The sequence below is a fragment of the Mus pahari genome, chromosome 6, assembly GCF_900095145.1.
Source record: "Mus pahari chromosome 6, PAHARI_EIJ_v1.1, whole genome shotgun sequence".
NCBI lineage: Eukaryota > Metazoa > Chordata > Mammalia > Rodentia > Muridae > Mus > Mus pahari.
This window is the reverse complement of record NC_034595.1, coordinates 13,314,549-13,339,862: the sequence shown is the minus strand read 5'-3', so window position 1 is coordinate 13,339,862 and position 25,314 is coordinate 13,314,549. Positions and strand designations below refer to the sequence as shown.

At 44.7% G+C, this 25,314-nt stretch overlaps 1 protein-coding gene across 1 annotated transcript in view; it reads left to right on the top strand.

Annotated features, from left to right (window-relative positions):
* The window catches only part of Susd1 (sushi domain containing 1), a 120,780-nt gene that overhangs the window by 8,957 nt on the left and 86,509 nt on the right, over window positions 1-25,314 (top strand). The window contains exons 2-5 of the mRNA XM_021200675.2: window positions 1,620-1,733; window positions 5,325-5,480; window positions 16,984-17,136; window positions 17,868-18,047. Coding sequence (XP_021056334.1) covers window positions 1,620-1,733; window positions 5,325-5,480; window positions 16,984-17,136; window positions 17,868-18,047 — 603 coding nt within the window. The remainder of the gene's footprint in view (window positions 1-1,619; window positions 1,734-5,324; window positions 5,481-16,983; window positions 17,137-17,867; window positions 18,048-25,314) is intronic.

Here is a 25,314-nt window from a genome sequence, read left to right as displayed (position 1 = left end):
GGTATCTTTGTCTAAGAATGCTTTGGGGGAGTGTTACATAAGAGGATTTATTTTGAGGAAACTACACCTAGGTTTCGCTTTAAGTTTTATTCCATTATTACATGATGGTCAGATAATACACCTCTAAAATTTTTATTTAGTGTTTTTTTGCATTTTTTGTGTCATGAGATATTTATAGATATCCCATGGTAATCTGGTATTGGTAATCATTAGTGATAGGCATTTGTTTCTGTTATCTTTGATTTTATTTTTGGTATTTGTTTTATATGATCTCATGTAGCCCAGGCTGGCCTCGAATGTGTTGTCTTTTGTTAGTAAAATGAAAAACAGAAGCAGGAAACACAATTAAGAGTATTTAGGAGTCTCCTGGTTTCTGTTGGTCTCGTGCCTGGAGCAGCCTGAAGGTGAGGCTGTATTATCTGGCTGCAGATGAGGTCAAGGCTAGGATGAAATTCTATGCTGGAACATTCTCTTTATGAGGCTACTCCTGAAATTACAGAGACATGGGCATGAAACTCAATATTCTACATAGCCTTGAGTAGAAATTCTTGTTTGGTCTTAAGTTTCATATCACCATTTTTGTAAATTTAGGTATTTAGTCTCAATTGTTTCTGTTGTTTATCTAAGTAATGGGGTCTGGCCATCCTGTCGGGACTCCGTGCTTATTTCCGTGACATCTTAAACACACTTTTTCCATAAAGGGAAGGAGAGGAGTAGGCAGATGTGTTCCTCTCTCCCGCATTTGCTTTTAGGGCTGTAGCAAGTCACATTTTGCATTTATTTTATATGGGTGTTTTGCCTGGATGTATGTCTGTGCACCCAGTGTATATAGTGCTCATGGAGGCCAGGAGAACACAAGAGGGCCCTGGATCCCCCAAGACTGGAGTTACAGGTGGTTGTGAACACCATGTAAGTGGTAGGAATCGAACCTGGGTCCCATGGAAAGGCAGTCAGTGCTATTAACCCCTGAGCCAGCTCTCCAGCCCCCATTTTAGACCTCTTTTTCCAGTCCATAAAAAATATGTTGAGCATCTATATTGTGCTATAAAAACATAGTGGACAAATGTCATAGTCCTCATCCTTGCCTGGTTTGTTTGTCGTCTCAAAGTGGGATTAAACATAGGTTAACGTGATTGTTACGGGAGCGTAGATGCTTTGTGGGAGATTAGACGATGCACCCACCTTTCCTTGGGAGTAGGGAGTTCAGAGAGAATGAAACATTCTGGCTAATGCTTGAAAATGAGAGTGGGTACCAGGCTGGTAGAGAAGCGAACGAATGCATTCCAGGTGACCATGGCGAGGAGGATGATAGCGGCTATTAGGAAAGTGTGGTTGTCCCTTTGCCTGGATGGCACCATGCAGCTAAAGTTTGCGAATACGAAGCTGGAGGAGCTGGTGAGGAGAAAAACCCTGGAGAGTATTGACTGGCAGAGGGATTTGCATTATACTTTGTGGCCAGCGAGTCATTAATGAAAGTCGTATGGATGAATGGATGAGATTTGAACCTGACCTGGTTTATTTTGGAATTGAAGTTTTGGTTCTCTGTGATGCATGCACGTTGACTAAACACTTCTCGCCTTTAAACTTTCTGTTTCTGAAACGTGTGATCTCTGACTCAGATGTCGATGTCTGTGCCACGTGCCATGAACATGCCACATGCCAGCAAAAGGAAGGGAAGAGGATCTGCATCTGCAACTATGGGTTTTGGGGCAACGGGAGGACACGGTGCGTTGGTAAGTATCACTGGGTGGGCTAAGCTGAAAATACGAATAAAAACCAAAGGTTTTCCAGTTTTAGAGTCAGTGTCCATGTAGGGCAAACATTGTTATTTTGTTCACATGTTTTTCTTAGTGGGTTTTTGCCAATTACAACAAAATCTCGGTTTTATTGTTTAGATACATCCTTTTTTTTCTGGTGTTTCTAAGGAAGGCCCTCTCATATTAGATGTCGTTGACCCGAACTCTCTGGAAACTCCTTGACCTATGCAGACTGGAAATCTGTTTTATGTCCTGAGTTTAACTTAACAACAAAAGCAAATATTACATTTCTTAATTTCTTTGGGATGACTTCAAGGAATACTTTAAGATAACTTGAAGGTTGTTTAGACTAGATGCAGCTAAGATTATTTATTTATTTCGCCTCATGATATCTGTGCGGGAACAATCAGATAACTCTGACATCCAAGGACAATTCAGAGAGAACGTCACAACAACTTAACTGGAATAAAAGTAACAGTGGCTTCTCCAATTCCTCCTTGCTATGTGCTGGAAAAGTTTTGCCCTGTAGCTGTGAATAGACAGTGTCTGTATCTACCTTGTTACCATGCTTTTGTGTTGATTTTCATGTGTGAGTATATGTGTGTTGCATGTGTCTTATATACACATGTGGGTCGGGTGGAGGGACATGTGTAGAGGCCAGAGGAAGATGTTGGATGCTCTTTCTCACTGTCACCTGGACACAGGGTCTCTCATCGAATCCGGAGACAAGCTGTCAGCCAAGAAGCCACAGTGGTTCTCCATGGCCATGCCTGGCTCTGCTCTCTTTTTTCTTTTCTTTGTGTTTTTCTTTCTTCCCTCCCTCCCTCCCTCCCTCCCTCCCTCCCTCCCTTCCCCTTCCTTCTTTCTTTTTTTTTTTTTTTTTTTTTTTTCTTTTTTCTTTTTTCCTTGAGAAAGGGTTTTTCTAGATAAACCTAGCAGTCCTATGCATGTAGAGCAGGTTTGGCCTGTCTCTGCCTCCTGGGTGCGAGGATTAAAGGTGTGCACCACAGGGCCCAGCCATGTCTGGGGTTTTATGTGGCTGCTGGGGCGTTGAACTTAGCTGCTCGTGCCTGTGTGCAGCAAATGCTTTTACCTGCTGAGCCCTCCCCCTAGCCCTTTGTCCTCGTGTATATTTTCTCGTTTTTAGTACTTAAAGAAAAATAACAATTCAATCCCACATTCAAAGAGCTTGGGCGAGCCACATTCCATTGCACAAATAAAAGCTGTCCCTGTGAACCACCGTCGTCCATTCTGCATGCTGGACTTGCTTTGACCAGCCCTACTCTAGAGGGCTGTTCTTATTAGAAGTGTAGCTGCCCGGCAGTCAGAGCCTCTCCTACTCTGTCTCCAACAGGGCTTGATCCCTTGCTAGCAACTAAAGCTGGAATTGAGGAGCTGGACAGGTGGTCCTCTAAGGCAATGGTTCTCAGCCTGTGGGTTGTGACCCCTTTGGCAATTGACTGACCCTTTCACAGGGGTCACCTAAGACCATTGAAAAACATAGCTATTTACATTATGATTCTTAACGATAGAAAATTACAGCTATGAAGTAGCAATGACAATAATTTTAGAGTTGGGGGTCACCACAACATGATGAGCTGTGTTAAACGGTTGCAGCATTAGGAAGATTGAGGGCCACCGCTCTAAGGAATTCCTCCTGTCCTGGATGCTGCATCCCTTAGGAGAGTAGAGGGCGTTTGTGTAACTGTTCCCACTGGTCACTGCTTATTCTGGTACTTGGACTGCTGTGTGCATGAAGCAGGTTACTAGTGAGGTTACACATATGCCAAAGGTACCTTAATATGGCATTATGCCAAATGACTTAATTCTAGAACTTTATCCAAACCTAAATATCCCAAATGAAACCTTCAGGGAGACATTAAATGTCTCCAAAGGACACCAAGTATGCTTCTTATGTGTTTGGTGGGGCGATTGTGATGATGGTTGTTGTTAGGTTTTGGGGGGCTTATTTATTTTTTGTTTTTTGTTTTTAAGGTAGGGTTTCTCTGTATAGCCCTGGCTGACCTGAAACTCACTATATAGACCAGGCTGTCCTTGATGTCGTGAAGATCTGCTTGCCTCTGCCTCCTGAGTGCTGGCATTAAAGGCGCGCAGGCATTAGATGCATGTATCACCACAAAAGGCAGACTTCAGCCTTCCCTGTTCTAGCAGCCCTACCCTGGAACACGTGACAGCGGTTGTTCACGCAGGTCACCAACAATGTGAGCATCTCCCGCCTCTGGATGAGCCCTGCTCTGAGGCTTCACTGCTAATTCCGTTGTGTTTCCTGGGGGCTGACAGTTCTAATTTTCCAGTTAAATAATTGGATATAAAATTTATCTTAGGGTCAGGAAAGGTGGTTGAGCGGCTAATAGCACGTGCTGCCCTTGCAGAGGACCTGAGTTTGGTCCCCAGAAGCTTTATCTGATAGCTCTAACCATTTGTGATTTTAGTTGCAGGGATCAGCTGCCTCTGGCCTCTCAAAGGCACCTTCACTTACCGACATGAAGCTCTGTAGCACATCATAGAAACGTTAATTCTCCAATACAGAAAAGACCAACAAAATGGCTGAATTGGAAAATGAGATTATTCTAGGCTCATTTCCCCTGGCTTATAAAATTACACCAAATTAATGTGTGTGCATGTATGATGTGTGCTTGTGCACGTGCATACATGTCCTGGTGTGTATTCATGTGGGTGTGTGCATGTGGTGATCAGAGCACAACCTCTTGTGATGTGATGGGTCCTCACCTTCCACCTTGCTTAATTAAGGTGGTGTCCTTCGTTGTTTGCAACTGTGTACTCCAGGCATGGTGGCCGCTGAGCTTTTGGGGACCCTTCTGTCTCCGTCTCCCATCTTTCCATAGGAGCACTGGATTGCAGACACATGCCACCATGTCTGGATTTATGTAGGTTGTGGGGATTGGGAATCATCTTACCCAGCGAGATACCGCCCCGGTCTCTACATTTTTAAGTTTTATTTTTACTACATTCTATCTGTGTGTGTGTACATGTGAGTCAGGGTGTCACACTTGGAGGTCTTGGAGATCAGAGGAAAACTTTTGGGAGGTGGTTCTTGCCCTCCCCATTTAAATGCTAGGGATAGAACTGACGTTACCAAACCTCAGACAAGCACCTTTCTTCTATGAGTCACCCAGCTGACCCACCAATATCTTATTTTAAAAGTGTTATTACTCTCATGGGACTGAACACAGAGCCTTGTGGATACCAGGCACACCAGCTTCCCACAGACTTATGGCTCCAACCCTGATTTTTTTTTTTTTCTTAAATGTGAAAGAAATTCAAAAATAACCTATTGCCCGTCATCAAGTAAGATAGATTCTGAGAGTGGAAAGTTGTGCTTCTCCTGTGGTTTCTTATACAGCAGGTATATAATTACGAGCCAGTTCCTTCTAGCCTGGAAAGCATAGTGGAAGGAAAAGAGGCTGGAGAAGCCATTAGATCAGTAAACTGTTATCACACAGTAGTGAGGGATGACCCTGGGTAAGAGCCCATTGTGTGGATGGAAAGCCATTGTGTGAGTTGTTCCCATGCATCTGTCTGCAGACAAAGATGAGTGCCAGTTTGGAGCCACTGTGATCTGTGGGAACCACACATCCTGCCACAACACACCCGGAGGTTTCTACTGCATTTGCCACGAGGGCTACCGGGCCACAAACAACAACGAGACGTTCATCCCCAATGATGGCACTTTCTGTGCAGGTACCAAAGGGGGCTGCAGTGAAGGCTACTTGGTGAAGGTGCTCCAGTGGATGGGTGGAGGGTGGGATCATGGTGGAGAGCCTTGAGCTTGGACACAGACTGAGTACTGTTAGTCAATATTAGAGAATTTTATACTAGTAGTATGAGTTAGCCAGCCTTCTGTCTACTTGATACAAGTTAGAGTCATTTGAGAAGAGGGAGCCTCAACGGGGTTGGGGATGGGGGTGGGGGTGGGGGATGCCTCCATAAGATTAGCATATAGGCAGATTTGTCATGCATTTTCCTAATTAGTGGGTGAGGCCAGCACACTGTGGGTGGGTCCATTCCTGAACAGGCAGTCCTGGATATTATAAGAAAGCAAGCTGAGCAAGCCATGAAGAACAAGCCAGTAAGCAGCATTCTTCCATGGCTTCTGCTCCAGGTTCCTGCCCTGACTTCTCTCAGTTGCAGAGTGTGACCTGAGAGTTGTACAATAATAATAACCCTTTTCCTTCCCGTGTTGTTTGTATCCCAGCAATAGAAACTCCAACTAAGATGTATTATTAGATGGGATAGTGTTACACCTGGTAATTTATTGCACTGTTTTTCTAGTTTTATGTATTTAAACATTTAAAATGTTCTGTGTTTTCACGAGTATGTGTGTTTGCGTGTGATTATATGCTGTGTGTGTATTTGGTATGAGTGTGTGTATGTGTGTGTGTGTGTGTGTGTGTGAGGGAGAGAGAGAGAGAGAGAGAGAGAGAGAGAGAGAGAGAGAAGGAATGGGCCTGTTTGCCACAGTGTGTGTGGTGTTAGAGAACAACTTTCAGGAGCTCTGTTCTTTCACTGCAGGACCTGGGTGTTAGCATTTCCTCTAGGTTCCACCCAGCAGTTACCTAGCAGCAGCCAGGTATGAGCCTGGCTCACTATAAAAGGACTGCGGTGGCTTCTCCTCTCTCTCCCTCCTGGCTATTCCCCTCCTCTCCCCTCTCCCTCCCTCTCTTCACCTATTCTCCCGACTTCCCATGTGTCCCTAGTCAGCCTCTTTTCCTCTTTCTCTCCTTTCCCTTTTTGTCCTCTGTCCCCCTCCTTTCTCTGTCTCTACCCCATTCTCTGAGCCCCTTTCCTTCCTCCCAAATAAACTCCCTTTTATATTAGGCCTGTGGCATGGTTTGACTATTCAGGGGGACACCTTGGCAGGGCCCACTAGGGCCCTCCCTCACGGTTTATAAAACACAACAATGGGGATTGAACTGAGGTCCCTGTACTTGAGAGGCAGGCACCCTTAGTCGCTGAGCCATCTTGCTGGCTCTTTTTACAATGAACAAAGAGGCTGGCACTCTCTGGAGACAGTGTGCCAGCTACATGTTCTGTAACTAAGCACAAACAGCCACTAAGTTCCAGGGCTTCTATGCCTCCTTGGAGGTCTGAGCTGGGCTGTGTCGGGGGCTTGCCACCACAGGACTCAGCTAAGTGATGAATGTGACTTTGGTCACCACAGTAACTTTGTTGGTGCGATTCCTGGGCATATGGTGGTTGAATGGAAGCCATGGCTAAGTCCTCCTGATGTTCAGTGACTCTAGGTGAGCTCTGGTTCTAGGTAGCATGTCCTGATAATACAGCTCTTCGGCTCTCTCAGATCGCTGAACAGTCACAAAGGGGAGAGGCCAGAAACTCCTGGTTCTGAGAGGCTTGGCAGAGACTCTGTGGCGGCTTGAAAGCTTTGTGGTATTTCAAGGTTTTCAGGGAAGAGAGCAGAGTGTGTTTACTTTTTCTATGGCTCGGAACCGCAGCTTCTGACCTCTGCCATTCTGGCTGACCTGGGCAAGAGGAAATTCCTGGAAGGATACATTCATACATTCAGCTTGTTCCTAGCAGGAATGAGTGTATTCTCTCAGAGAACACATTGTTTCCAGTGTCCTATTGTCTTTGCAGCAAATTACTGGCTATGTGGTTTTAAAACTGATGTTGCCATATTAAATTAGGCACATTAATAAGAAAGAAAACTTTTGATTTGTTTGTTTGTTTGTTTTTGAGACAGGGTTTCTCTGTGTAGCCCTAACTGGCCTGGATCTCATTCTGTAGACTAGGCTGTCCTCAAATTCAGAGATCTGCCTGCCTCTGTCTCCTTGTGGAGACAGTGCTGGGATTAAAGACTAGTGCCACTGTGCCTGGTGAGATGGTCATTCTAAAAACTATGTTTGGTGATGATCTATTATCTAGCTCATTAAGATACTTTTCTCATGTTTTTCTTCTCTGCCAAGGCCATGTCAGTGGGAATTAACAGAGGTGACACAGACAATTCCACTGTCGCGTGTTAGAGAAAGGTCACCTGGATGGTGGGTGGCTCAGTATTGTTCTGAGGCATGTATTCAACTTGTAAAAGAATGGTGAGGTGTGGTTGCTCATGCCTTTAGCCTCAGAACGTGAGAGGTAGAGGCAGGTGGGTCTCTGTGTCCAGGTCAGCCAGAGCTACACAGCAAGTTCACGGCCGGGCAGAGAGGTATATAGCAAGTTCCAAGACAGGCTATACAGTACACTATACAGTGAGTCCCTGTCTCAAAAAGAAAACCACAAGCAAAAAAATAAAATAAAAAAACAAAACAAAACAAAACCCAAACACTCAAAAGCTAGGAAGGAAGAGTGGAAGTGGGGCTGTAGCTGGGTGGTGGTAGATCTTTTACCTAGTACAAGCACCAACCGGGCAGAGGTTAGAAAGGTCTCAGAGAGTAAGGAGGGGGAGGGGAGAGCCAAAGGCCAGGGAGAGAGAGAAGAAAATACTTTCTTCAAGGGACAAATAGATGTCAGCCAAACAAGAGCCACCTTGCCTGGAACACAATCCCGCGAAGGCCCTGCCGGATTTATTCTATGTCTTGCAATTATTTAATGACTTTCTTTAGAGAGAGAGAGAGAGAGAGAGAGAGAGAGATCGAGAGAGATCATGTTTGTCAGTTTCCCTCCCTGTGAAATGTTTAACCCAGTGCTTTTGGTGTGTCCACAGAGTCACATGCTGTCGCCAGCAGCCACAATGCCTCAGGGAAGCTTATACTCAGGGCAGTCGTTGCCCGACTTCTCATTTCGAGGCGGCTAGCGGCCCTTTGTAAAATCCGCCGGGGGATTTTTCTTGCTCGTGCTGAGAAGCCTCACCCTTTGGAATCAGTTGCCAGAGAGACAAGAGTGCATGCTAGTTGGGGTGTGGTTCCAGTCTGGGGGTGGCAGGCACTAGTGCTTGTTTGGAACCTCAGTCCTCAAAGCCTGACCTCTGCACTTAGTCTAAGGCGTCTTCTTCCGAGGAATCTGTTATAATTGGCCAAGTTTAAGTCAGTCTCAAGAGCTGGGAACAGATAGACCTCCAGAGACAGAGGACTGAGCTACAGTGGTTCTAGTGCAGGCTGATTCCCATCAATTCTGAAGAACCAGAAAATGTGTAATGTCCAGAGATGTCCTTTCTTTTCTGTGACTCTCGCAAACCACAGATGGATGAATGAAAAAGAAAGAAAGAAAGGGAGAGAGAGAGAGAGAGAGAGAGAGAGAGAGAGAGAGAGAGAGAGAGAATATGACTGCTCCTAGGTATGGTGGAAGAGAAAGTTTATTGTAGAAAAAAGGAGAACAGAGGCAGAGGCAGAGGCAGAGACAGGAATGGCCCAGAGTAGCCTTGACCATACTGAGCTATGCCATGTTGGGAGAGGGTGGAGGGGGGGGGAGAGGAGAGACAAACGGAGCCAGGTACAGCAACCATGAGACCCAAAGTTATAATGGATCTGGCAGTCAACCAGGTTGGATTATGTAGGGAAGAGCACCCAGCCTTCTGGGCTGGAGAGTTCAGGGTAGAGGGCGGGGTATGCCACCAGGAGGTCCCTGTAACAGGTAGGGACTAAAGGATGAGATGAAAACCTGGAGGCCAGTTCTACTTTGCTATTTGGTATAGGCCCCTCAGCCATTTGGCCAGGCATTTGAAACCTAACAAAGGGAGCTGCCATGAGGCAAGGTCTTCAGCACCAGCAGGGTGATCTGAGAGTAAGCAGAGGGAGCAAGTCCCAGGTGGAGTAAGACTGGGGACCGTCACTTCCCTACCCAGGGGCTTCCAAGCAGGCATGGGTCTCCTGGGGTGACTTCCCTGTGCCTTTCAAGTCCCCAAGTCTTGCATAGAGTCCTGACTGGCAACAGCAACCTTGTCACAGGAAATTCCTGCATCAATAGATCATTGTGCTTTTGCTTCAGGAGAAATGGAACCCCCTCGGCTCTGGATAAGAATGGAGAGAACAAGGGAGTTCTACAGCTCAGCAGCTCTGCTCCCAAAGCTGGTGTCCCTCAAGTTTGCCTCACACCGTCATGCCTAGATATTGGTTCCTACCCACTTCCCTGTCCAGGTTAGGTTTCTTAGCCTTTCCCTAGGCAGGAGCCTCTTTTGAAGAAAGCCTCTGTTCCCAGGCTTCTCTGCTCTTGCTGGCTGGTGACTGAGCCTGCCCTGGCCTTCCGGCTCCAATGTGCAATCCCAGGAAGAGCCTGCCCTCCGTGGGGAACCACCCACTTGGCTTGCTTCTGCTGTAGGGTTTCCCCCCAGGAACTTTTCCAAATGGGATTGCAAAAGAGTAGATTCACTGTGAAAAGAATAAGTGGGATAGTTCCTCAAATATTAAAAAGAAAATGACTACATGGTTCTGCGGTTCAACTTCTGAATGTTTACCATCCCCCACCCACCCCCAAACAGTTGAAAAGGGTATCTTAAAAAGATACTTTTGTATTTGCTCGTTCACAGCCGCATCACTCATGATAGCCACGGAGCATCACTGAAGAAATTCATCTGTTCATTCACAGATGAAATATAAAGTCAGCGCGTGCCAGAGAGCGTTGCTTGGCTTTAAAAAGGAAGAAGGGGGCATGGTAGGGCCCATGGTTAGCGTGAGCAGTGGTCTAGGGTCAATCCTAGCTTGCTTTCTCCCCTCTCCCAGTCCCCTTCCTCCCTCCCAGATGCTGTTGTTGCGGATGACCCTTAAGGACATGATGTTGAGGGAACATTCCACTGAGGTACGAAGTTGTCACATTTATAGAGATGGAATAGAGAGGTTTTTGCAAGGGCATGGGAAGAGAGGAACAGGCAGTGTTAAAGTCTGATGGACATGAGCTGAGCTTTTACAAGATGAAATGAATCCTAAAAATGGCTACCAGGGACTGTGGCACAACCTTGTGAATATTCCTAACACTGACTAATAGCACTCTCAAAAATGATTAAAATGGTAATTTTTACTTTATTTTATCATCATTAAAATGTCGTATATTTGCTCTGATGTTCAGCTACAATGCTCAAGTGCAGTACAAATTATCAACAAAAACATAGTATACCATTAAATGCAAAGTCTTAGATGACATAGAATATTTCCCAAGAGTGGGAGGAAGGCATTCTAATATGCTTGATATGGTCAGTCAGCCAAGATTCCAGAACAGAGTAGAAAAAGGATAGTTTCTAAGCATTATAAGGCAGCAGGTGATTAAAAATCAAAATCTTGGGACTAGAAAGATGGCTCAGGAGATAAGAGCACTTGTTGCTCTTCCAGAGGACTTGAGTTCAGATCCCAACACCCACATTCGATGGCTCACAATTATGGTAACTCTAGCACCGTGGGCTCCAACATCGTCTTCTGGCCTTCAAGGGCACCTGCATTCATGTGGCACACACACAGAGACACACACACATACATATAAATAAAAATAAATTAAGGAAGTCAATACCACAGTAATATCGGTTGTATGTGATAGGTGACATCAGAGATGAAAGCCATTAGTTACCTCTTCAGTTACATAAGACTGCAGGATACACAATCAGACGATAGTCCTGACTGGTTATGAATATGGACTTTCAGCCGGGCACTTGGCCTCAAATTCTGGCATTGCCATTGCTGTCTGGAATAAGTGCTTAACCATTTTGTCGGCTTTAGTTACCTCAAAATGGTCTATTGTGGAAATTAAATAAGATGAGTATAGTATTTAATAAATAATGAAGTGTTTAGGACAGTGCTTGATATGTGGAAGATGACACACAGCAATTATTGTTATTAGCATAATTATGACAATTATGGCTATTAGGTTATTGAGTGACTGTACACAAAGCTAGCTAATAATGGCTGTGTAACTCCTGCAGAGTTACTCGGCATCTAGAAGTCCCATGTCTTTTCCATACCCCTGCTACTTACCCATGTTTGGAAGTCCGGTGAGAAGCCCTGCGTTCCTTCTTGATCTTTTTAAAGCTGTCTGCAGAGCAGGTGGGATGGCTGCGTCCACCACTGTGTTCATGGCTTAGGGAAAGGATCAGATTTTCTCATTAAGTTGACAGAGGTGAGGAAAAGAAGACCAAGGGCAGATTCCTAACTGGCAAAGAAACCTTGCCAAGCTAGAATGAGTCAAAATGCAGATGTCTCCAGGGATAACATCATCTTAAAATTTGTCCTTGGGGATGGAGAGATGGTTCATCAATTAAGAGAGCTGGTTGCTCTTGCAGAGGACCTGAGTTCAATTCCCAGCACACACACAGAGGCTCAGAACCCTCTGTAACTCTAGTCCCAGGGGATCTGGTGCCCTCCCTCTCTGGCTTCCTCAGACCCCAGCCACACTCACAGGGCATATACACACATGCAGACAAACACTCACATAAAATGTAAAAACAAAAACCCCACAACTTTTTAAAATAAGAAATAAATTGATCTAGATTGGGATTATATTATATTATACTATATTATTTTATATTATTTATATTTTATGAATCTCCTTGTAACAAGTGCTCCTAGTTCTGTGGCCACTGACTGGTTTTAGACCTCCTCATTCTTCATGGTGTCTTTATTTTCCTTCACTGTTTGCAGTGCTGGGAAGTGAACCCAGGCCTCCTGCCTGCTGAGTACATGCTCTGCCTCTGAGTGACCCCCGGCCGGCCACTTCCCCTCCTGACACTGTTTCTTCTGCGCTGATTCACCGCCTAGAGTATTTTCTCAGCTCTTCTTTTTTGGAAGAGAAATGTCAGTGGCGCAATTCCTGAAACCGTTCGTATTCTCAATTGCCATCCTGTGGCTTAGCCAGAGCATGATGTTTTGTCCCTTTCTCAGAACTCTAAATGTTACTCAGTTCCTGGGAAGCCGTGTGTCCCCAACAGGAAGTCCTGGGTCAGGCTGAGTGGTTGCTCACAGGGTTTCTCTTTCTTTTCTCCAGAAGTTTCTTATTCTCTTATTTATGGACTTCAGAATGGCCATCATGTTTTGTTTTCCTTTTCTTTTAACAACTACCCCTTACATAATACATATTTGTGTGTCTGTTTCTGATGATACATCCTGAGTCTTGTATATGCAGGTCTGCCTGCCTGCCTGCCTGCCTGCCTGCCTGCCTGTCTGTCTGTCTGTCTGTCTGTCTGCCTTTCCTTCCCTCTATCCTCCCCTCCCTCACCAGGCTGGATATGAATCTATAGACAAGGCTGTTCTGAAACTCACCGAGTATCCCTGGCTGGTCATGAACTGGTAGTAAGCTACCTGCTTTATTTAGCCTTCCAAGTGCTAGGATTGCAAGTATGAACCATCATGCCTGGTTTGTTCTTATCTTTTAAAACTAGCTGTTTTACTAAGTGTCCTTAAAAGTGCCTACCTACTTAAACTATACAATACAGCAGTGGTATTATATTCATAGAATTCTGATTTTTGAAGATCTTCCATCTCCTCACCAAAGTCCGTTGTCTCGCCACTTCCCACTGAGAAAGCCACCGGAAACCCACTTGTGTCTCTGTAGTGAGCTTCTGGAGGCTGCTTCTGAATGTGGACATGGTACTTAGCTGGGGTTTTGAAGTAGTTCTGTTAATCATGTCAGAGATTGGCCTTTCTGCCAGCCACATCATCGTCTTTCTTCCTGGAGGTAGAACAGGGTTGCGGTAGGTGCCCTGAACCCGAGGCAGAGAGAGAGAGAGAGACAGAGTGGGGCTGGGAGGCCAGGAGCTCAGAGGGATGCAGCAGGAAGGGTGTGCTCAGCCCTCCAGAGCCCTGATGGCCAGGTGTAGGTTTCCTCTCTCAGCCAGTGTGCTGTGCTGCCCCTCTGAGAGTGCCTTTCATTTGCAGTGTTCATGCCTGTGACCGTAAAGCTCTATGGCTGATGTCCCCCTCGCTCCGAGATGAACTCTTGTACAGCCTCTCCTTCGTTATCTTCCGTTTCTCTTCAACACGTGTTGGCTCTTTTATGTCTGTCTCTTTAAGATTTTGCTTTTGGTTTCCTGATTTCTGTGTCACGCCAGCCTTTTCACTGTGTCTTGGGAAGGTTTCTCAGGTTGGGATTTGCAAACCCGTTTTTCAGCCTTGGCCTCTCTATTGTTTAATGCCCCTTTGAGTTTTTATTTTGGGCATTCATATTTTGTTTTTAATTTACAAGATTTCATTGTTTTCCTAGAAATCTCCCTTTTAAATTTGATCTTATCTTTTCTTTTCTTTTCTTTTCTTTTCTTTTCTTTTCTTTCTTTCTTTTTTTTTTCTTTCTTTCTTTCTTTTTTTTTTTTGAGGCAGGGTTTCTCTGTGTAGCCCTGGCTGTCCTGGAACTCACTTTGTAGACCAGGCTGGCCTCAAACTCAGAAATCAACCTGCCTCTGCCTCCCGAGTGCTGGGATTAAAGGCGTGCACCACCACAGATGTATTATTTTCTTAATTGCACTTGCTTGAGCTCTTCAAGTGTTCAGGGCATTTGGATTATTTATTGCTGCCACCCAGAGATCTCCCTCAAGCTTAGTGGCTTAAAAGAGCAACTTCTGGGCCAAGGAAAAGGTTTCCTGGGTAAATGAAGACTGGAGGCCGAACCCCCAGAATCTATGTAAAGCCAGATGTGGTAACACATGGTAGCTGCAGTTCTGGCTCTCTTCTGGAGAGATGGGAGCTGGAGACAGATGTGAACACATGAGCCAGTTTGCCTGGTGTGCGCAGCATGGGAGCTGGAGACAGATGTGAACACGTGAGCCAGTTTGCCTGGTGTGCGCAGCAGGGAACAACAGAGGTCTCGCCTCAGGCGAGGTGGAAGGCACAGAGGGATATCTGAAGTTGTTCTCCAGCCCACCTGTGTGCCGTGGCGTGTGCCTGCCTACGTTCACACACACGAACATGTATGCATTAACTTGTCTGTGTGTGCACACACACACACATATGCACACTGAACAATTTGGTATTTCCCACAACTTCTGGTCTGACCGTATAATTCTTTTTATGTCGCCTATGGACTGAGATCTGGATGACGGGCAAAAGAGTGGAACAGTGACATAATTGTTAATCCTCACTCTCTGGGGGCGAGAGAGAGAGAGAGAGAGAGAGAGAGAGAGAGAGAGAGAGAGAGACAGAGAGACAGAGAGAGAGACAGAGAGAGAGAGACAGAGACAGAAACAGAGAGAGAGAGACAGAGAGAGACAGAGAGAGAGAGAGACAGAGAGAGAGAGAGACAGAGAGAGAGAGAGACAGAGAGAGAGAGAGAGATATTGATTTAATATGCCTTACTAGCTCAGTGGCTGGGCACTTCCAAACCTCCCTGCAGCTAACATACACGCCCTCTGGTATTCGCTAAATCTGTATTTTATCTCTGCTACCCCAGACCCAATTGGGGGAGTACCCCTGGGGCCACTTTCCTGGATTCGTACATGCTGGCAGGCCTTCAAGTCTGATCGTTCTGTTTCCCCTTCATGGCAATTCTGTTCCTTCCCTCCTCTGCTCTTCTTGCCCAGGAATCTTAAAAGTCCTGCCTCTTTCACCCTGCCCAGCCAGTGGCCATTGGCTCTTTATTTATCAATCAAAAACCAATCGGGGGCAGGGACCCTCAGCGTCTGGACATGCATATTCCTGTGATTTGGGGGGCTAAATTAAGACAAAGCATTAGAATCAATCCCCAACAGAAAGCAGCTGTTCAAGTATTAGAAACTCCATTCTGACAAGTGGCTTTAGTTCTCCGAGCGGCTTCTCCCTCCACGTGGAAGTTCACCTTAGGGCTTTTTCTTGAAGCCTCTGTAAGCACAGTAGCCTAGATGCAAGAGGAAGCTACCAGCTTCTTCTAGACCAGGGCAGCAGGCTCCGCACTCCCTCTGCTCTGCTCTGTCCATCAAAGCAAGTCTTAGCACTTAATTTGATTATGTGTTACTTATGTAGATGTGTATGTATCTGTGTTCCTATACCTCTGGAGTCCAGAAGAGGGGCTGAATTCCCTGGAGCTGGAACTCACCAGGCAGTTGTGAGTGGCCCCGTGTGGGTGCTGGGAACGCAGCTCAAGGTCTCAAGAAGAGTGACACGGGTGCTCTTAAAGTCTGAGCTGCGTCTCCAGCTCTACTCTTGCCCCTTCTTCTAATTCCAAGGATTGAACTACATTTCAACCCTGAGAAATAAAATGCAGGAAAGAGAGGGGAGTCTCAGTGAGCTTTTCCTTATTACCCCCAAACTCTGCACTGCCACACTGTCCACTGCTCATGGGCTGGAAAGCCAGCTTGTCTGCCTCTACATGTTTTTGGTAAAATCTTCTGTATCATTTTTTTTATGTATACCTGGAACTTCAGTTTAGAACTTTTATTTGATTTATTATTATAATTATTATTATTATTATTAGTAGTAGTAGTAGTAGCAGCTTTGGTGGTCAAATTCAGGGCCTGGTGCATGCCAGGCAAGTGTTTCACCATTTTGTAAATATTCATTCATTTATTTATTTATTTATAATTTTTGAGACAGGATCTTACTATGTATAGCCTGGGCTGGCCTGGAACTCAGTATGTAGACCAGGTTGGCCTCAAATGCATAATGCATTCAGATCCACCTGTCTCTGTCTCCTGAGTTTAAAAGTGTGTAACACTATGTTTGGGCTATTTAATTCACTTCTCTCTCTCTCTCTCTCTCTCTCTCTCTCTCTCTCTCTCTCTCTCTCTTTCTCTCTCTCTCTCTCTGTACTTGTGTGTGCTTATGTGTGTGAGTATGTGTGCTTGTGTGTGTGTGTGTGTGCTTGTGTGTGTGTATATGTGTGCTTGTGTGTGCGTGTGTGCACCTACGCGTGTGCATGTGTGTGTGTAAGCTTGTGTGTGTATGTGTGCTTGTGTGTGTGTGCGTGCGTGCGTGTATGCGTGCATGCATGTGTGTGTGTGTGTGTGTGTGTGTGTGTGTGTGTGTGCTGGGCATTGAAACAGGACCTCACTGTGCTGGCCAGGCCCTCTACCACTGCTATATCCCAAGCCCCTTAACGTTGCTTGTTTGATTTTTTTGTTTATTTGTTTTTTCGTCCCATTTTGTTGGAAATTAGGATTTTTGTTTGTTTGTTTGTTTTTTATCTCAGAACACTCTGGCAAGTATTTATTGAACATATCCTATGCTTTCAGTGTTTTTGGTGTGAAAAATTTATATGGAAAACCTACAAGAAGCAAAATAAAAGTATAATACAGTCACAAGCACGTGCGTGCATTTGTTTGGGTTGATGGGCAGCGTGAAACCGGCTGCCACAATGTCCCTTTCTCTGTTCGTCTCCCTTCTTTTTACATTTTGGGATGGGTCTGAAGACATCGATGAGTGTGAAGATTCTGGCCTGTGCAGACATGGAGGACGGTGTATCAATACTCCTGGGAGCTTTGAATGCTACTGCATGGAAGGGTATGTGGCAAAGAACGGGCCTGAGCCTTTCCACCCACGCACGGATGCCACATCGTGCACAGGTAGGTGTCTGCCAGGGAAACAGTACCTGAAGGTGAGGTTTGGTAGGTGTCATCTTCTCATGTTCTGACGTTTATAGGTCTGTATTGGAGGTGTGAGTATGCTTTACCCTCGCAGAGTTTTATGAAATAAAATAAATGACCCAATCAAGATAGAAAGAGTCATGTTTTTAAAAAAGTTAAACAAGCCCAACAGTGGTGAGACATTCCTTTAGTCCCAGCACTTAGGAAGCAGAGGGCAAGTGGATCTCTGTGAATTTGAGGCCAGCCTGGTCTACAGATTGAGTTCCAGGACAGCCAGGGCTACACAAAGGAACTCTGTGTGTGTATGTATGGCAGGGAGGGGGTGACACCACTAAACACGAGGAATTAGCTATTTTGGTACTAACTGTTACCTGTTAGATCTGGTAAGAACCCAGTATCTCCAAAGTGACTTTGTAAATTAAGAAAGTGCATCAGTTTAAGGTAGTTTGCAGTCTGATTTGTACTTCACTGGACAAGGCATCTCTTTGGTGAGACTGAGTCAGAGCCGATGGCTGAATTCTGTTTTATGTGTGTGTAGATGCTGTTGTGTGTGGAGCAGCAGGAGCTCGGTAAAGACAACCACGGGAAGTGTGCTCAGAAACATGGTGGCAATGAATCTAACACAGGGTCTGGGGGTGTGACGCACAGGGTGTGGCTGCAGAGAGATGGTGGATTCTAAAGTAAAGACGTTGGCACGGTTTTGTTGTTAGAAATCGACTGCGGTATCCCTCCCGAAGTCCCTGAGGGCTACATCGTGGGAAGCTACAGCTCCACACTGGGCGGCCAGGCCCATTACAGCTGCAAGGAAGGGTTTCTCAGCATCTCAGGAGACAGAGTTTCACGATGCACAGCTCTGGGCGTGTGGGAACCTCCCAGGTTACATTGCCAAGGTGGGTTTTTAAAAGCCTCAACTTTCTGCTTATAGTGTCCCTGGTCTGCGTCTCCAGTTTCCCTTTGGGACAGTAAATGCACTCAATAAATCTGATACACCGGTACTTGTTCCTGGCTGGGTTTGTCTCTCTAGTATTTTTCAGGGTCTGTATCTTCGTGTCTGCAAATAATCACCCTACTCTTGTTCTGCATTTATAAATTTTTTCTATTACAGGGTCTTGGCTAGTGTTTGCAGGATGAAAACCTAAGCAATTAACATTGAAATGTTTTTAATCTTACTTCTGACTTGTATGGAAGTGATTTTGATGTTTCAACATGAATTCAGCTTTTTAAAAAAAAATGTAAATTCACCTTTGTTTATTTATGTGTGTATGCATGCATGTATAGAAGTGTGTGTGTGTGTATGTGTGTGTGTGTACACATTGCACATGTGTGTGTAGAGGTCAGAAGACAACCTCATGGAGTCAGTTTTCTCCTTCCCTCATGTGAGTCCCTGGGATTCAGCTGAGGTCATCAGACTTGGCAGCAAGCCCCCTTTATCCACAGAGCCATACCACTGGCTGTGATGTCAGACCTTTGATGTGTGGATACCGACCAGTTTATGTGCTGTATGTACCACTGTGTGCCACATTCTAAGCAAGTTCCCTGAAACTGACTCTCTTAGTTCTTAGACGATTCCTATGTGAGACACTCGGGTGAGAAGGCTGCCCTCTTCTAGGTGTCCAGGTTAAACTGTTGGAGGTCACGGTCAGGGGTAGTTCTGGAGTTAGAAGCCAGAGATGCCAGTCCCAGGCTGGGTGGTCAGTTGCTCTGCTGTTTGCCTGGTTGTGATTATTTTTGTACTTTTTACTTTCTCATCTCCAGTGATTTCCAGTTCAACAGTTCCCGGGTTTCCCAATAATCTTAAGGAAGTGTTCATCCATGTTCACTTTTGCTTTTTTAACCAGACACTAGTTATTTTTTATCATGCCTTTTAAGTATATAAGGTGACTTTGTATATTTTGACATTAAGGTGACTCCATGTTTTCCTTTAATCAGTCATTTGAGTTTCACTAACACATTTCCTGATAGTGATTAGTGTCATTAGGATGAATTATTTTCGAGGCTTTGGCTTCTTATTATTTTAATCAGGATTGTATTTGCTAAATACTACTTAGAATTCTTCACTGATAACCGACTGGATGACATTTTTGTTATATTTAGTATCAACGACATTCTGAATTTAAAAATATCAAAGCATTTTTTCCCTTGCTCTGCAGGATTTTTAAAGATTTGGGAGATTTCATTTGGAAAACCATCTGGATATGACACTTCGGGCATATCCAGCCCTTGAAGTATTTATAAAACTCTGATTTTTAAGAATCATCTCTCTGGGTAACAGTCCTGGCTAATCTTTATCATATACACTTTTTAGATTGAAGAGACTTTTGATATATATTTAAAACATAACCATCATAGTTAATATCAATGATCAATGGAAAGGATCTAGGATCATCAAGGAGATAAGATTCTGAATGCGTCTGTGAGGGATTTCCCTAGGTTAGGGTAAGTCAAGTAAGTAACTCACCTTAACTGGGGGGGGGGGTATCATTCTGTAGGCTGGGCTGGTTAAAGGAGATCACTCATTGAGTACAAACCTTAACTGCTCCTTCCCTCCTGGCTGTGGATACAATGTAACCAGCTACCCCCACCCCCATCCCCCCTCCCCCGCATCCCCTCCTCCCCCTGCCACGCCTTCTGCTGGGATGGACTGTATCCCTTCACACCATGAGACAAAATCAATCCTCTCTTTAAGCTGCTTTTCTCTTTTTTAAGATTTATTTATTTTATGTATACAAATACACTGTAGCTATCTGCAGACACACCAAAAGAGGAGATTAGATACCATTACAGATGGTTGTGAGCCACTGTGTGGTTGCTAGGATTTGAACTCAGGACCTCTGAAAGAGCAGTTGGTACCTTACCCACTGAGCCACCTCTCCAGCCCCCTGAAGTTGCCTTTGTTGGGTCTTATATCACAATAACAAAAGTTTCTAATATAGTAATGATGAAAAAAGAAAGTTAATTTTTGTTGAATTTATTGCATGGCTAAGTTAATCTTGATGCTGTTTGACTTACTGGGGTTTTAAAACATGTTTAGATATGTTTTTATCATCCTCAGAGTTAAGGGGCTGGGTAATGGTGCCACATGACTTTTATCCTAGTCTTGAAAAGCAAACAAACAAAGTTATAAGGGTATATTTTAGTTATTAGATTATCTTTTAATGGATCAGTTCCCTCCCTCCATCCACCTCTGCTATCTATTTGATTTCCCCTTCTGAGAAAAATTCAGCCATCCTCCCTTGGGCCCTCCTTGTTATTTGACTTCTTTGGGTCTGTGGATTGTAGCTTGGTTATTCTGTACTTTATGGCTAATGTCCACTTATTAGTGAGTATATACTGTAGTGGCTATTCCTGGTTGTCAACTTGACTATATTTGGAATGAACTACAATCCAGAATTGGAAGGCTCACCAGTGACCCTAATCTGGAGGCTGGGAGATAGAAGTTTCTGATCTGGATCTTGGGGCACAGTGGCTATGGATTACAGAATATTAAGACAGAGAGATCTCCGAGTTCAAGGGATTAAAGGTGTGGTAGCACACACCTTTAACCTGGGCTACACCTTCCGCTGGAGCTGATCTGAATCTTGGTATGGAGATCTTGAGGCATAGTGGCATTCAGGGAGATCTCTGAGTTCAAGGTCATCTGGGATTAAAGGTGAGGTGTGGTGGCACACACCTTTAATCTGGGCTACACCTCCTGCTGGAGACCATATAAGGACATTGGAAGAAGGGAGTCTGGCTCTCACTCTTTCGCCTTCTTGCCATGTGGGACTCAGCAACTGCTAGATCCTTGGACTTCCATTCACAGCTACTACTGAACCATTGTTGGGATTTGGACTGCAGACTGTAAGTCATCAATAAATTCCTTTACTATATAGAGCATATCCGTAAGTTCTGTGACTCTAGAGAACCCTGACTAATGCACATACCATGCTATGTCCTTTTGAGTCTGGGTTACCTCACTCAGGATGATATTTTCTAGTTCCATCCATTTGCCTGAAAAATTTATGATGTCCTTGTTTTTAATAGCTGAGTAGTATTCCCTTGTGTAAATGGACCACATTTTCTGTATCCATTCTTCAGTTGAGGGACATCTGGATTGATTCCAGTTTCTAGCAATCATGGATAAAGCTGCTATGAACATAGTGGAACATGTTTCCTTGTGGAATGGTGGAACATCTTTTGAATAAATGCTCAGGAGTGGTATAGCTGAGTCTTGAGGTAGAATTATTCTCAATATTCTGAGAAACTGCCAAATTGATTTCCACAGTGGTTGTACAAGTCTGCACTCCCACTAGCAGTGGAGGAGAGTTCCCCTTGCTCTACATCCTCACCAGCATCTGCTGTCCCCAGAGTTTTTTATTTTAGTCATTCTGATGGGTATTAAAAAAAAAAAAAAGCAACAACAGGTAAAGTGGGGCTGGGCAGATGGCTCAGCAGTTAAGTACATGAACTGCTCTTACAGAGGACCTAAGTCTAGGTCCCAGTACCAACATCAAGTGGCTCACTATAGCCTGTCACTCTGTCTCTGGGGATTCCACATTATGTCCCTCATGGGTACTTGTACAGACACACGCCCATACACATAATTAAAAATAATAATACAGTAGATATTTCTAAAAGAATGGGGAAATGATCTGAATAAATGTTTCTCAAAAGAGTATTTGCAGCTATATGGGGGAAAGTTCACTATGAGGGACATGCAAATCCATCTCTACAATCCTGCCATCTCAGCCCAAATGCAGGGAAGGGGAGGACGATGGGGAACTCCTGACAGGATGTCAATGAGTGCAGCCACTGTAGGAAACACCAAGGAGGTTCCTCCAAAACGGAAACTGGAACTACCACACAAGCTAGCTGTCCCTCTACTGGAGGAACGCTGAGAGGGAGTGAAATCAGCAAATCAGAGACGCCTGTATGCACATTCCTAATATAGCCATGCTCCCAACAAGTAATCAAGACTTACTCAATACTGGTGTCCATTGGCAAATGTACAGACAAAGAATGTTGTGTATTCAAATAGACAGCGGACTATTGCGCAGTCATAAAAAGAAGCAAATGCTGCCATTTGTACCGACATGAACAGAATTGGAGGAAGTTAAGTGAGATGAGCCAGACACAGAAAGCCAAACACTGTATGATCTCTCTTATATGATGAGTCTGAGAAGTTCATCTCAGGCCAGTGAAATGGCACAGCAGGTAAAGATGCTTACTGCCACGCCAGACAACCTGAGTTTGACCCAAGGTCTACATGGTGGAAGAAGAGAACTTACAGAAGTGTAAGCCACCCTCTGACTTCCACATGGTCATCACACACACACACACACACACACACACACACACACACACGCGCGCGCGCGCACAAACACACATGCACACACACATACAAACATACACATAAACACACACATACATATACATACACACAAACACATACATGCACACACACATACAAACACACATATAAACACAAACATACACATGCAACACACACAACACACACATACAAACACGCATGGGTACACACATACAAACACACACATATGAACACACACATACATACACTTGCACACACATATAAACATACAAACATACACAAATACACACATGCACACACACATACAAACAAACACAGATACACACATGCACACACAAACACACACACATACACACACACACACACACACACACTAGACAAACAGACAAAAACTATAAAAACCTTGGCGTAAAAAAAACTTAAGATTAAACTGGGCATGGGGTGCATACCTTTAAACCTAGCAGCAGAGGAAGGAGGATTTCTGAGAATTTGAGGCCAGATATTAAAATATCTGGGCAACATAGAGAGATACAGGGTAGCCAGGGCTATGTAGAAAGACCTTGTCTCAAAATAAACAAAATAAAACAAACAAATAAAAAAGCTTAAGATTAAAACAACTCAAAGGGAGGCTGGAGAGATGGCTCAGTGGTTAAGAGCACTGACTGCTCTTCCAGGGGTCCTGAGTTCAATTCCCAGCAACCACATGGTGGCTCACAGCCGTCTGTAATGGGATCAGATGCCCTCTTCAGATGTGTCTGAAGACAGCAACAGTGTACTCATATACATAAAATAAATAAATCTTTAAAAGAAAAAAACAACTTAAAGTTCTCTCCTTAAGTAGAAAGCAAAGCATGGTCGTGGGGTTAGGCAGTGTTCTAGAAGTCCCACGGGAAGCCGTCCACACTGTCCACTGAAATAAGATCAATCACAGTTGTCTTCTTGCTTCAAAATGTTTGTTCCTTTTAAAAGTATATATAGTGTTTAATGTATTCTTTGAGGCCCTTGTGCAATGCATTAGCCATACTCACCTCCCCACTCCTTTTCCTAACTCTCCTAGACCCATTCCCTTCCTCCAGTTCTTATGCCCCTGGGGACCCCCAAGACCACTGAGGAGCCAATTCTGATACAAACACATGAGAGTCTTTATTAGGAGCTTGAGGGCAAGGTCTTTCTCCGACCCAGTCACATGCAAGCTTGGGAAATTTCTGTATGGGTCAGCAAGTTAATATTTTTAAAACTACATTTCTGGCATAATCTGCAGGAACTGAACATGGGGGGGGGGCAAAACCACCTGACACACAGCATGGCTAAGTTATCTATTCTCTGCAGGATGTCTTAAGTTATCTCTATGTACCTTGACCCTGCTACTGGGATGTTTGCTCAAATGGATTTTGTGGTTTTCTTCCTGGAATTGGAGTTTAGCCCCTGGTCTCACACAAAACAGAGTTTCCTAAAGAACAGAGTTGATTGGCCTTTCCACTGTCCCCGTTCTGATTTCATATCCTCTTTCTAAACATATGCCACTCAGTCCACTTTGTGCTGCTCATGGACGCGGGTGTGGGCCATTCCCTGCAGAGTAGGCAACATTCTGGGGACCAGACCCTTAAAGAAAACAGACTCTTCCTTCCAGAGAAGCCATCAGCTGTCCACAGCTCCTCAGGGGTGGAGCGCCTTGGACCTCTTCCTGCTCAATGCTAGAATGTTGACTGGCTTGATCTAATGTCGGTCTTGTGCAGGCAGCCACAGTTCTGTGAATTTGGGGTCCAGTGGTCCCGTCATGCCTAGAAGGCAATGTGCTGCTCTGGTTTTCACTCTCTCTGTCTCCTTTTCTGCTGTGGCTCCTGGGCCTTGGGATGGAGAGTAAGTAGAGTGTGTGGTGACTTACTTGTTGCATGTGTGGGCCATCCCTCCAGTGTCCCTCATGTTTACCTGAAACTTATTGATTCACCCCAGCCACCCAACTTCAGGGATTACCTCTCTCTGCCCCACTCAGCACTGGAATCACAAGAATTGCATGCTTGTGTGTGTGTGTGTGTGTATACATGTGTGTGTGTACACATGTGTGTACACGTGTGTGTACATGTGTGTATGTACACTCGTGTGTGTGTGTATACATGTGTGTGTGTACACTCGTGTGTGTGTGTGTGTGTGTGTGCGTGCACGTGTGTGTACATGTCAGATGTCAGCCCCAGGTAACGTCCCTCAGTGGCCATCCACTTTTTTTCTCTTTTCCTTTTTCTAAATTCAGAATCTCTCTCTGGGACCTGGGACTTTCAGTGAGCCCCAGATGTCCATCCATCTCTGTCTTCCAGCTCGGGGATTACAAGCCCACACCAGTGTGCCCTGGGGAGCAAGCTCAGGCTCTGTATGCACACCAGGTGTTTTGCTGACTGAACTATCTTCCACAGTTTACAGCAATCCTTTCAACATTTTAACATTTCTTTGGTGGGAGGGTGTAATTTTTAAAATAACCAGTGAATAGGAATTCAAAGGTTCTTTCATAAGGAATGACTAAATGTTTAAGGATAGGGGAATGCTAAACACTCTAATTTGACCATGAGACACTGTGAGTCCATGTATCAGGTTAGCAGTATGTAAGCCATTAGCAAATATGGTAATGGGTCAAGTGAAAAGAAAAAGTATAGCAAATTGCATATTTAAAACCTGGGATTTGTGTAGAGGACTCTGTGATGCAGTTTGTCTGGACTGAGAGTGGAGGAAGATAATTGAGAGAGCAAGAGAGAGCGAGCCAGAGAGAGAGAGAGAGAGAGAGAGAGAGAGAGAGAGAGAGATTCTTGCATTCCCCCAGGGAATTGCTATTTAAAGAATCGTCACCACAAGGCCCC